Source organism: Betta splendens, chromosome 4 (genome assembly GCF_900634795.4).
Source record: "Betta splendens chromosome 4, fBetSpl5.4, whole genome shotgun sequence".
NCBI lineage: Eukaryota > Metazoa > Chordata > Actinopteri > Anabantiformes > Osphronemidae > Betta > Betta splendens.
In genome coordinates, this window is record NC_040884.2 from 8,169,788 (window position 1) to 8,183,443 (window position 13,656).

General features: G+C 49.0%; 1 protein-coding gene across 3 annotated transcripts in view; it reads left to right on the plus strand.

Moving 5' to 3' along the window:
* The window catches only part of pex5la (peroxisomal biogenesis factor 5-like a), a 50,230-nt gene extending 36,584 nt beyond the window's left edge, over positions 1-13,646 (plus strand). For 2 of the 3 annotated variants that reach the window (XM_029148843.3, XM_029148844.3), the window contains 7 exons: positions 2,875-2,991; positions 3,640-3,783; positions 5,016-5,086; positions 6,203-6,421; positions 7,083-7,248; positions 8,749-8,906; positions 9,466-13,646. In XM_029148843.3, coding sequence (XP_029004676.1) covers positions 2,875-2,991; positions 3,640-3,783; positions 5,016-5,086; positions 6,203-6,421; positions 7,083-7,248; positions 8,749-8,906; positions 9,466-9,667 — 1,077 coding nt within the window. In that variant the 3' untranslated portion in view covers positions 9,668-13,646. The other variant, XM_055508273.1, reaches the window with a different exon arrangement.
* Positions 13,647-13,656: the final 10 nt, after the last annotated feature.

Here is a 13,656-nt window from a genome sequence, read left to right on the forward strand (position 1 = left end):
AAATGTTAGATTTTAAGAGAGCGGCTTCTAAAACCTTTCGAAAGGGGAACCTGCTGTAACTGTGATACTCAGTCAAGTTGATATTTATAGAGTTCAAACGCTCATTAAACCTTTCTAATGCAACAAATTGCTGCAAACTCAAACATCCTTTTGTTGATTCAGCAATTCAAGCAAAGTGAGCTGCCTTAAATTGCAAAGGAGTTAATTAATGTTCACACCAGCGCTTCAAATGCTGAGTAAGCAGATCAGGAACAACCTGCTGAAGCTACACAGCATCATGGCATTTTATTAGTTCACATTTAGACATTGATGTAATCGGAACTTCAGCCCAAACATACTGTAGACTCTCCCGCCACTTTATTATGTAACACTGCACTGAGGTCTGTTTTCACACGCTTATAAATTTTAAGCGAAGCTGCCAGGAAGGAAATGATTGAATCATAGAACCATTTGTTATTACTGAGGTCACAGTGGGAGCTGGAGTCAGACTGGAGCGACCCTTCACAGCCTACAAAGGTGATAAAGATAACGGATGGATGCTTCTCACAATAACTTTTATTGCCTTTTACCCCACGGTTCCCAGGAGCTACTCTTAAACCTTAAACATACTGTATCCTGTGTATTTTTAGAATCACTTCCAGTTCATGAAGTTCTACAGCTGACCTCCACGGCTGTCTACATTTATTTCCAGTACAGTATATTAATAATCACAGCTCATTCGACAGATGAGCTAATTAGATTCTTGAGGCAATGTTTAAATAAGCCTCCTTTATAGATGACCGGCGCCTTGCTAGGTGCTGAAATCCTTATCAAGTCTGTCAATAATGTATTCATGAGGAAACTAATGAATTTTCATCTCGGCCCTGGTTTCCTTCCAAGCAAGAGTGACATGTTTGGCGGCAGGAGGCGCCGCGGATTCAATCCAATTCACGAAGCACATTATCAGAGTCCCAGCTACACGTGCATCAGTAATACACAGGATATAAATCACATCCCTACACCTTCGCCTTGTTCTGTATAATTGCTAGTTTTAGCACCATTCAAATAAATGCAACTAACTGTCCTTTAGTCATTTCTGTATATACGCCGTTTAAACTGCATGGCATTTTAAAGGCTGCTCCCATTTTGCCCACGTTTATTTAAAAGAATCTCGGCTAAAGAACAGAAGAACAGAAATACCTGCAGGTATCTGTATAATGCATGAGCAGCACAACCTACATCAGCTGAACCTTGTCAGACTCCCTTCTTATAATATCTATGACTTATAGCGCTGGCTTTCACTTCCCTACAGAGCCTGAGCTGAAGACACACCTTCAGGCAGTTCGCTGCGAGTCAGCAGCCTGCAATTACCCGCAAATCTCTCACCGTCAGGAGCCGCACGCGGCCCAGCGTCCGTCAGGCGCCGACTACACGACCTTTGACACCAACAAACGCACATTTACAGTAGACCTGACCCCACTCCCCCCCGCGCTGTCACCAGACACACACTTGCTGGGCGCGACGCGGTCACGCGCTGATGAGCTCCCGGCTATAAAGAACTCAGCGAGTCACAGGAGGCCGTTGACGGTTCGGCATTATTCCTCCCACTTTGCTCCGGCTCTGACAAGAAGACAGCCAGGAATCATGGAGGCAGCCGGCTGGGAACAAACACTTCACCGTGGCAACTGCATCAGCGCGAGCTCTACACGAACAACAGACGTGACGTGAAGCGCATCTGTAGTGCAGCCGCTGCGACGGCACTCGATTCACAAAAGACCTTTGAGACCCTGCTCTGAATGTAACGTAGCTAGAAAAGGTGTTTGCAGGTTTCACAGTGACAGGCCTGGAGGCCTGAGTTCAAGTCTAGCAGCTAAACAACGGGAGCAGAGGTAACAAGGCACAAGTAGCTGCCTCAGCACCACTAAAACCCAAGGTGGATGTAAGTTTAGCAGTGATCCAGCGCATAGAAAACACCAGCAGACTTCACAGAAACAGCTTGAGGACCATGTTTACTGTATGTCCGCGTTCGCGTGTCCCTGCTGTCATTTCGCCGTGGTTGTTTCTGGGCTCTCACATCCTTCCAGCCCAACTAGTTTCAGGAACCGTCGACGGCAACGCTCGCTTAAAATTAATTGAGCGCTGGATTTGAGGCCGAGCAGCAAAGTGTTCTTTCTGGCAGCCGTTGGAACAGGCGCACTTTGGGGACGCATTAATCTCGTACAGTACGTTGGCGTCTCTGCGTTGAGCTGCGAGCTTACTGGCTGTGACCGTTCCTCCGGTTTTCCATCTGTCTGTCGTTACGACCACATTTTTATTCAGTTTTGCTAATGAGGCCCGAAATTCTTATTTTCTAGCAGTTTCTTACAGTACATTGTGTTTTGTACATTACAATGAAGGTAAATAAAAGGCTCTTAACACAACCGATAGGGGCTTCTGTCTAACACAGCAGCACTGCAGACTGTAGTTCCCTTTTAATGAGCAGCTTTCACAGTCACCGGGTTTCCATAGACATCCGTCAACAAACCTTCATGGATTCTCTATTAATGGAACTGAAAGCCGATGCCTCTGAAGCGTTACTACGCAGAAGCAGTACTCAGACAAAAGTGGAGTCCGGGGCTCACCTTCTACTTGTTTGTTTGCATTTCAAGTGTGGATTGTTCCTTAAAGCTCTGCCTCAACTTGCAAATGTGATGAGTCATCAGAAGTGCACAGTCCATCCACCACAGCCAGACGCAGTCTGACAGATGTGACATTTCCCTCCGCAGATTGATGGGAAATTACAAAAGCTGTTGTTCTACTGTGAACTAATTTCTCATTCCCCCCAGTCTCCATCTTTCCTGTCGGCCCTGCCGCTGTCTCTCACTCTCTCTCTCTGTCTCTCTGTGATGTCTGCAGTCGGACACGGAGTTCTGGGATAAGATGCAGGCTGAGTGGGAAGAGCTCGCGAGGCGGAACTGGCTGACGGAGAACGAGCAGGCGCAGATCCCCTCCACGGTCTCCCCTCACGAGAAGGTCCACGCAATTAAAATGTCACCGTCAGCATTTGCCTTGATCAAAATACTGTAGAGGTTCAACCTTTCCTCATATGAAGAACAGGTTGGTAGTGTAATTATATAGACGCATGCAGCTCTGCCAATCATGGGTCTCAATAGTAAGTTTCAAATGAGTTTTTTTTTTTAATTTTCCAGTTCAATTTTCTGCTTGATACTTCTCAAACGTCAACCCAAAGCTTTTATTACAGGAGTTGAATGAGGTTCAGGGTTTCCTCTCCTTTTTCATTTAATTACATGAATTAGACAACTTTCAGAGCAATGTTGGTCTTTGGATGCTTCTCATCCTCCTATAGACTGACAGGTTGAGACCTGGGCTGACGCATCCCAGCGTAGCGCTGGCTCTTATAGAAGCTCCTTCAAAGTCGTCATCACAGTCAGGAGTGGGCAACAACACACAAGGGTAATTACACTTGGAAAATGCAAAGCTTAACATTTAAAGAGAAGAGACAAACCCTGGGGAGCAGAGTCCAGGTTTGATGTAGCAGAGAGAGATCGATTCCTGCAGCTGGAGCTCTGCTTAGACACACAACCGCAGCCAAGGCCGCAGCCTCCGTCTGAGCGGCGGAGAGGAAAACTGACTTTGCCTCTGTTGCTTCTTTGGTGACAGGGTTACTACTTCCACACAGATAACCCTTACAAGGACGTGCCCAACGCATTTGAAGAGGGACTGAAGAAGTCTCGAGAGGGAGACTTGCCAAACGCTGTACTTTTGCTAGAAGCAGCCGTCTTGCAGGACCCTCATGACTCAGAGGTGAGGTTGTTTCTCACACACACACACAGACACACACACACACACACACACACACACACACACACACCAGCACAGATGGCTAATAAAGCTGCAGCCCCGCGCCGGTCAACCCGACTGGAGCCGTTGGGTCCGGGCGCTAAATCCAGCCTCACTCTACCTCACGCTGAGAGAAGCTCCAGACGAAAACACAGAGAAGCAGATTTAATAGGACGAAGCCGCAAGCCGGATGCTGATTGCCTGCTGAGGGCAGAGGAAGCGTCTTTTTTCTTTTTGTCTGTTGAAAGAGTTGTTTACTGTGGCAAAAAAAAAAAAAAGTTGCTCACGCTCCTGAAGAGAATTTGCCCAGCGAGCTGAATAATAGCTCATTCTGCAGGTTTTCCTCCCTGTTTGTACTCACCCCCGCTTCAAAAGGAAGTGACCTCTTTGCAGGCTGAAAGAGCAAAGCCTCCGTACAAAGTACTTTTGGAATCCCCTGGAATACAGAAATGTGCCAGTTATTCCGAGGAGAGGATTATCCCACGGTGTATGGAACTAATACGATTCCAAAATTCTTCCTAGGGCGCTTAGTGGCTTATTGCCCCACTGCGAGGACCTCGGTATCAATCAGGAATAATTTCGTCCCTCGTTTCACAGAGTGGAACAAAAAAAAAAAAGCATCTGGGAAATTTCACTTCGGGGCAGGTTATTTAGTGTGCCCTCACAGCCACAAAATAAAAAGAAGTAATCTCATAATCTCACATTTTGGATTCAGGATTAGTTACATCATTTTCTAGCCTCTTGTGCTGAAGAGTGCGTTGTGTGTCCCTGGTGTGGGCCAACACTGGCACAGCCCTCAAGTACCATGACCTCACACTGTCACATTCCAGGTTTACCAGCAAAACGTCAATATTCACTTAGAAAATCATAAATGTGATTTGTGTTGTGAAAAATGAAGGCACGTTAAGGAAATATAGCATATCATCTGTCCTGTCTGCTAGTTTATTAAATGGCCTCCAAAGCTGGGCTGATTTATTGCAGAGGCTCAAGGGGATCCCGGCCAAACACTGCCATCATAATTGCACATGGCCTTGTTTGACCTCGTGAACGTTTCACACTGTGTGGAGCTCGGATTCACGGCGTCCGCCTGAAAAACCCCGCCATCGCTGCCCGTGCGCCCGATCCCAGAGCAGCGGCCACGGGCTCCAGGGTTCCGCCCCGCCGCTCACCGCTACCTGTGTCTTGCTTCCCCGCAGGCGTGGCAGGTGCTGGGGACCACCCAGGCTGAAAACGAGAACGAGCAGGCAGCGATTGTCTCCCTCCAGAGGTAAGGAGAAACAAGCGCATCAAAGCGGGCCGCGGCCTCCAACCGCTGTCAGACGAGCCTAAAAAGATGAAGCCCCGCGTACGAGAGCCGCCCGAGAGGCTGCAGTGATCTTCTCGACAGCACTGCATCTGGCGAGAACAAAAAAAAAAACCCGGTGCGACGCTAAGTTCTGTCGTTAGGTTTGTGCTACATTTAAACCCGGGGGGAAGAACAGCGTCACTTCACTGCTGGCAAAGTTCTTAGAGCTGCCACTGGAAGGAAGGATGCTGTGATTCCTCCCAAAATAGAGCCACTTCACGGGGACGGTGATTGCGGTCCTCAATGGGAGGCGGCCCACTTTCATTCATAACACCGCCGAAGCCGGAAAGTGCACCTCCCTGTTTGTGTGAGCGCCGAGGACTGAAAACACGAGGCTGCGTTCGAGCAGGGACCGGACCCCGTGGTCTCGAGCGTCTCACTTTGACTGACTGCACATTCCCACAAATGCTCCGCTTCTCCTTTGTTTATTATATAATAGCTCCATCTGCGAGAGCAGCGTCTGGGTATGAAGTGAGATTAGATGTTTATCTGGCAGAAGTCCTGTTGCTACAGTACACTGGCACCTTTTCATGCCGCAGCGTTCTGTTCGTTTATTGCCACCGTGGTCGACACAAAGCTCGCATGTTCCAGAGTGAACCAAAGTTTATATAACCACTAAAATGCCTGTGCTGGTCTCAGATCGCAGGCGGCTTTAAAAGCAGCTAGCGCATCAGCTGTAGCAGCTCTGGCGCACAGATTGTCTTGATAAAAGCCAAATCTTGGTTTGGCCTCTGTCCTCTCTGAGCGACGGTCGCCCGGCGCCGAGCCGCCCCGTCTCCATTTTCAATTGCAAAACCGGTGACGTAACCATTTCTGCATTTCCCTTAAATGCAAAACTGATGCAAACCCTGCAGCCTGCATGCACGCTGACGGAGCAGGAGCGGTGCAGCTCGTCCACCCTGACCCACAAATCATTAGTGTCTGCCTGATGTTCCTCCACTTCCAGCGTGTCCCAATTAAAGCGCGGTGTCCCTTTGAAGTGCACGCCTCACGCCGTCTCTCTCTCTCTCTCTCTCCCTCCCGCTCGGCCCGGTCCAGGTGCTTGGAGCTGCACCCAAACAACCTCCCCGCCCTCATGGCGCTGGCCGTGAGCCTCACCAACACGGGCATGCGCCACGACGCCGGCGAGGCCCTGCTGCACTGGCTGCGCCACAACCCGCGGTACAAGCAGCTGCTGAAGGGCAAGAGCCACCTGATGGGATCGCCCGGCTCCCAGCGCAGGATGTCGCACGCGCTCAGCATCAGCAGGCACGAAAGGTACAGCGCTCGGGCTCGTTCGGGGAGAATGTAACCGTTTCTGTGGGTTAGACCTTCAAAAACCACCAGGGTCTCGGTAGCCGTCTTGTGAAACAGCTCCTTCAGCTCTATCACCAGCCCGAAGAATGAGCTGGTTACACCAGGTGTATCAGATGGAAAAGGGCCCATTGTGTTTCCAAGGTAGAGCGGCGCTTTATCAAACCATTAATCGTCTGGTCTCTGAAGGAATACAGCTCCATCCAAATGACTGCGTCGCCCCCTCTTCATATCTGCTTCTGCCTCCTCGTCCTCCTCTATCTTCACTGTTATGCTCAGTCTAGCAGAAACTGAACCATAACTTAAAGCCGTTGCCCAAAGCTGAGCTGTCACTTGTTTCATTCTGTGCCTGCACCCACTGAGGCCTGTGGAGATGGGACCTTCAGATGAAAAGCAGAGCACGCTGTCTCTGCTGCTGCTGGCTGTTCCCAGCCCTCTCCTCCTTCCTTCCTTCCTTCCTTCCTTCCTTCCTTCCTTCCTTCCTTCCTTCCTTCCTTCCTTCCTTCCTTCCTTCCTTCCTTCCTTCCTTCCTTCCTTCCTTCCTTCCCTCCTCCATCCCTCTCGCATGCCCAGTTGGCGGCCTTAAATTGCGCTAATCCTCATCTGGGCGTGCGTGTGTCCACAGCTCGCTGCTTCCCGAGGTCAAGGAGCTCTTCCTGGAAGCGGTTCAGCACAACTCTGACAGCGTCGACCCAGATCTGCAGACGGGCCTCGGGGTGCTCTACAACCTCAGCGGGGAATTTAACAAGGCGGTGGAGGCGTTCAACACGGCCCTGTCTGTGCGACCCGAGGTAGGAGCACCCGCACGGAGACACACGTCCTCGCACGCGTGACCATTACATTACGTCATGTTCTGTGGTGGCAGCCACACCACTGTGGGCTGCAGTTGGTGAACAGGTGCTAATCAGGGCTTTCGCTGCAGAGGCAGCGTGTCTGACAGCTGGGTGGCTCCAGCTGGCAGCGCGCGGAGCCAGGGACGCAACCCCCGCGCCCAGTGTGAAGTAGAGGTTCTGGCCGATGGGAGGTTTGCTCAGACAGACGCAGATAAAATATGCAGCAATCTCACAACACTTAGTCTGTTTGTGCCTCATGGGCCAGTGAAGCTGACGACGCCGACTGATGGGTCTTACTGGGAGCAGATGTTTCCGTCAACGAAGGTGTCTCTTAATAAGCTGAATAACATAATCTCAATAATTAGTGAAACAAATGACTTAAGAGAGCCTAGTAACTTTTTAATTAAAAACATGCTAATTGCTAATGTGACTGATGGGAGAACCAAACGTTTTCTCATACAGTAAAATGCAGATGAACAAATCCGACACTGACATACGCACTTTAAAAGCCAAGACAGATCACGCACCCCATGCTTGTGTACTTCACAAGCATGAGGTACAGATAAACAGAGGCACCAAAGCGAAGGGGGAGCTCATGCGAACCAAAGCGCTGACGCACGTCTAATTGTCGCACCGACATGTGCAGCGAGGAGCCGCCAAATCTATTCACGTGAACTCTTGACTGTCACACATACGCTCTCCCCAGCGATTCCTCGCAGAAGTAGAGCGAGATGAGCACGCACGCACGCGCACACACACACAAACACACACACACAAACTTATCCCCCATCTCCTTCACGCAAATCAGTGTCTGTCCTCTCAGCTCTGTCCCCGGCTGGCACGAACATTACTCACTGTTAAATCCAACCTCCCACATTTGACTTGGTAATAGCTGCTCCCCTGCTGGAGAAATGGCTCTGAACACAAAGGGGAGATAATTATATCCCGCTGCTAGGCTTAGCCAGAGATGAAGGAGGCCTGTACTGTAGCGGAGCGCGACCTCTGTGCGTTCCCGTCTACCTGCGGGTGAGCGACGGCGAGGGCGCGCGCGCGGCGTGACTCAGCTCACCTTAAGCTCCGCTTGGAAGGAGCTGCAGACCGCTCCACAGCAATTTCCTGTTGTTGTGCTACGACAAAATGAAGCGAATTATAGCTTCGCGCGCCGCCACTGCTCCCCAGTGCTGTCACTGCAGATAAAAGGCTGAGTGCTGGGTAGTCGCCCCAATTATTCAGCTCTACTTCACGCACGCTTCTGTCGGACACTTGATCAGGTCTTTAAAACACAGTAAACAAGGTAAGAAAAGTTTGACAACTTTGTTCCTGCAGTGTTTTCGTAAATCAAACACGTGCTAGAATACACTGAGCAGCCACAGCGTGAACTAGTTAGAAAGGAGGAGTCACCTTCACCCTGTGACTCCTCTCACGTCTCATCTAACCCACCGCTCGCCCTCCGCCCAGGACTACCTGCTGTGGAACCGCCTGGGGGCCACGCTGGCAAACGGAGACCGGAGCGAGGAGGCGGTGGAGGCCTACACCAGGGCGCTGGAGCTGCAGCCGGGCTTCATCCGGTCCCGGTACAACCTGGGCATCAGCTGCATCAACCTGGGGGCACACAGGTGAGCGAGGCAGCGCTGCCGGTCAGCTAACTTAGATATGATCACACCTGGTCTGAGAACAGCTCAGACCGACACTTAACGGGTGTCACAGTCCAAAGTCCACAGCTGTGAGTTACCAATAGGAACCATGCAACCAGCCAAAAGTGTTCCCGCTTCACAGAATCCAAGCGAAAATGTGTAACCACTCAAGGCACCGTTCACATTAGGGCTAATGCTACACTCTGGTAGCGGGCGTTCGTTAAGCAGCTACTTAGAGTTATCAAGACCCAGCTAGGAGCTGCACATCGAACTGGAAGTATCATTCAGCATGTTTAGCACAACAGAGGGACGCTACTTACAGGCCGATGAGGACGAGCGGCAGCGTTTCAGGATGAGGAGGTTAATCAGTCGGACCAGGAAACAGCTGGAGCAACAAGAGGCAACATCTGCAGGGTGGAAGTGAGGACTGAGGCTCAGCTGACATTAGTTAGCTCACAGTAGATTACAGGTGCTTTGTATCACAACGAGCCTGACTCTGATCTATCATTCACGTCTTTTTCCTTCGTTGTTGTTTCCCCAGAGAGGCGGCCAGTAACTTCCTGACTGCCTTAAGCCTTCAGAGGAAGAGCCGGAGCCGCCAGCAGTCGCACCAGGTGATGTCTGGGAACATCTGGGCCGCTCTGAGGATAGCTTTATCTATGATGGACCAGCCAGAACTCTTCCAGGCCGCCAACATTGGCGACCTGGATCTTCTCATGCGGGCCTTCAACTTGGACATTTGAGGAGGGGGAGGCGGCGATGACGGCGTCTCCCGCCTCCGTCCTTTTTTATACCCAACAGCCAAAAGCCCAAAGTGCACACGTCAGAACGGACGCGATCTGACGTTAGAGACGGTGATGTGATTTTTAATGCATGTAAGAATGATCTCCAGTCGTCAAAGATGTTATATTTTTTGCCCCGGCACCTCGAATCGGGCGCGTGGACAGGTTCTACGAAGTGCTTGAGTCGACTGCTTTCTGACGGATTTGCACTGCAATTTGCGATTACCCCGAAGAGCACAAGGACAGGCAGCGATTGTACGAGCAATGCCTTAGCGAACGCACCAATTCAAAGCGGACTCGACTGGTGGAGCAGCGCCAGGAGAGACGGGCCCACGGACCGCCTCGCGCCGGCGGAGGATCCCCCGCATGCTGCTCGCTGGGAACAGATCAGGTTTGGAGCTGGCAGCGACGGCTTCGTTATCGCGGCCCGCGCTCCCAAAGGGTGGATTTAGCAAACACACGGCACAGACGGCACCACGTGACCCGGAACTCCCGACGTTCCGCTCCTGGCGCGATTTGATCGTCTGTCAGCGGAGAGTAACGATACTGCATGAATAAGCATTTTCATAAATGGATTCTTCTTGGAAACTGACATACTTTTAGAAGTTTTCCCTTTGCACTTCCGACCAACAGATGACTTCCTCAACCTAAGTGGAATGTGCAAGGCGGGTTGTAAAGCCTTACTGAGATGCATGCGAGCAACAATATTTATTTATACTGTTTTTTACGGCACAGAAACACAAAGCCATTTGGTTTTCTTTTCAAACCCGCCGTCTTCTGAACTTGAAAGCTGACCGAGGCGTTCATTTGTGTTTTGTTGTCTATTCTTTGGTCTCGGCTCCTGTAGCTTCTCTTTGTTCCCTTTATGCTGACTGGTCAGACACGTACAAACACACTGATCATTAGCGGTGAAAACATTCTTCTAAAAATAGACCTTTAGGAGCTCTGAGGGTTATTGATGGTGATGATTTCCCCTGATCACATTAATATCAATGCTGTACGTCATAATAACGTTCGGGGTGTTTCCTAATCCAGTCGTCTTGAATTTCGCCGCAGCCCCGCAGAGACGGAGGAGCGCGTGCGTTTAATGAAGTCAGTTCGCATTAAGCACTGATGTTAGCGTGGGCGCAGCGCTGCTCACAAATGTCTGCTCACGTCATGATAACCCTCAACATCAGCTCATCCTGCATCAGCAGAAAAGCGGCCAGCCTCCGATTCCACATAAATCCTCTGCTGCAGTAACTCAGCAGAGCTTTCCCTTAAAAAAGAGGTGATTTGTGGTTTTTTAGGTTTCTTTGTTTTTACTTTTTGCTGACACGCTCACTTGCGTCGACGTTGCGAGTTTGAAAGTGACTCTGTGAGGTGGGTGCGCGTTCCTCGGCGCCCGGCGGAGAAAATGATGGATCATCGGCCGTGCGGCGCAGCAACCCGGTGTTTTTATCCTCCAATCCTATGCAAAAGGTCACGTTTCTATGTTGCCGTTCTGAGCGGTTGGGCTCGTCCCAAGAGCGGCAACTAAATGCTATCAGGGAGAACCAGAGGCCGGTACCAGAGCCATTCATCTCTGGAGCAGAGCCGCTCTGATGCCTGTGTGGGGGAAACGTAGGGGTGATGGAAGAGTCAGCGCTGCCAGATACAGGAAGAGCATTCACCTCAAGTGAAGCCTTTACGTTTTAAAAGAAATACGTCTGATCTGATTTCACTGCCAAACTTAAACATGGTTATGTTGTCGCGCAAATTCACCTTGAACGCACTTTGAGGAGAAAACCTTCCTATTTAGCTGTCAAACCAATGACAGTAACGTCTTATCCTGTTCTACTAGAACGTCAACAGAACCACTGAGAGGACATTTCAGGTCGAAGCCGACATGTAGCTGCCGCAGTCAGTCTGTCTTTCTGGCCGTGATGTTTAATAGATCAAGGAGGCCGAGGAGCCCGGCGAGACGCGGCACATGTGTGCATGCCACTAACAATTAGCATCAGAGCTGGGCTCTGTGTGGACGGCGCAACGGCGAACGCAGCGAGGCCAAAGTGGATTCGATGAAAGCGGAGTTTAGCTTTGTGGTGAAATGAATAGTTGAGCTTTTTTGGGGGGGGGGTGCACGTTTATTCAAGCTGTTTGCATCGTTCAGCATCTGTAACGGAGGCAGGTGTTTTTTTATTTTTAGCAAACTCACGTACATGAAATGACCTGGACCGGGCGTGACAGCTGCCCTCCTGGACCGTGACCCCCCTGATCCTGTGGTCTATGGGGGACGAACGACAAAAGTCACACGCGCGATTCTCGTTCGTTAAAATATGCTCTTCTCGGCTCAACTGAAATAACGCTTAACATTTCAATCTCCATCTTTAACACGGATGCGTCAGGCGACCCCGCGCACATTCGTAGCCACACGCTTTGTTAGCATGCTAAGTCCATTAGCACCACTGTGCCAAGACAGAACCGCGAAGAGCCAGAATGGCTGCACGTCTGTGTTAGCAGAACCTTCCCACTGACATCACTTCTGGTGAATAAACCAATGCTGCTGGCTACAACACCCGCTGTCCTTCACTTCCATCAACCGTAAAACCAACCAACACATTGGTGTTCTGAGGGATTGTTGAGAGTTACTCTTAAGGCCAGTATTCCTCTGTTTTTATGAAAACATTTTTCCCACATTTTTTTTGTGTTAACATTGAACTGAAGAAACTCGAAACAGGGGTTTCTGATAAGCTCTAGTTTTCTTACGAGGCTGTAGGCCTTCGTAGTTTTGCATTTCAGAATACCGTAGTGTTAAAAATGAAATTATTTTTTTAAAGACACCTCAACGTCCTGGCTTAAAACTGCTGTGTAACCAATAGGATGCCTGGTGAGCATTTTCCTCTGTAGAAACTACTACTGTACCTGCTCAGGTGACCTCACCCTGCATAACGCATGTTCCTGAGGAACCCCGCCGAGCTCGATCGCATGCTTCTACTTTTTTTTTAATCTTATTTTAATTTGTATGCATGAAATACATGAAAGTGCTTTTTTCCCCTCTCCCACTAAAGTCTAAAAAATTAAATATAAAAATGATTTCCTTGCAATATTTATACAATGCACTTTCAAAGTCTCATACCTTACAGAAACTGTATATATCCAACACAAAAGGCTTTTTCTCGCATAGATCAAGCGAGCGTACGAATAGAAATAAGCAAACATCTTGACGCAATTAATCTCTTCCAAACATATTTGAGCTTAACACTGGTACGTTGCTTCAACTGGCTCATCATAGTTCAATTCTGTAGAACATTTATTGTAACGTCTAGAACTTATAAACATAATAATAGCCGCTGCATTAGCCCCAACCTATAAAGCTGCCTGTTAACCTGCTGTACAGCAGATTTTGCAAGTCACAGGACTTCACACCAAGCTTTAAACATGGGGACCCAAAGCGTTCAACAACATACCCAGTAATCAAAACAGCTGTTATAGGTCATTTCAGTCAGTTTGCATTATGAAACAATGTGATAAAGAAATGTAAAGGCATATTTTTAAAAAAACAGCTGGAATTAAATATCATATACTGTACATGTTTTCTATGCTTTATGCCTTATCGGATGATATGCCCCATGAGCAACACTTTGGGTTTCCATTTTTCCTGAGGTGATTAAGGCATTTATAGAATCTTAACGGTGGCTTGGTCGGTTGGGGTTCAGTAAAGTTCTCAGCGTGTCCTTTTCTTTCTGAACTCCTTTAATTCACCTATACAAACACAGTTTGTGCTGCTTTATTCATCAACGCATCAAAGTCATATTTTGATGAATGAACGTAGAAATGATATACTTTATAAACAGTAACTCATTTATTGACACCTACTGTAATGCATATTACTCCTCCTGTATAACCACAAGAAAAGCATTAGCACCTTTAAAACGACATGAAAGTGATCTTTTAAAATAAACTGTTCTTATTTATGCTAGGAGCTTGTG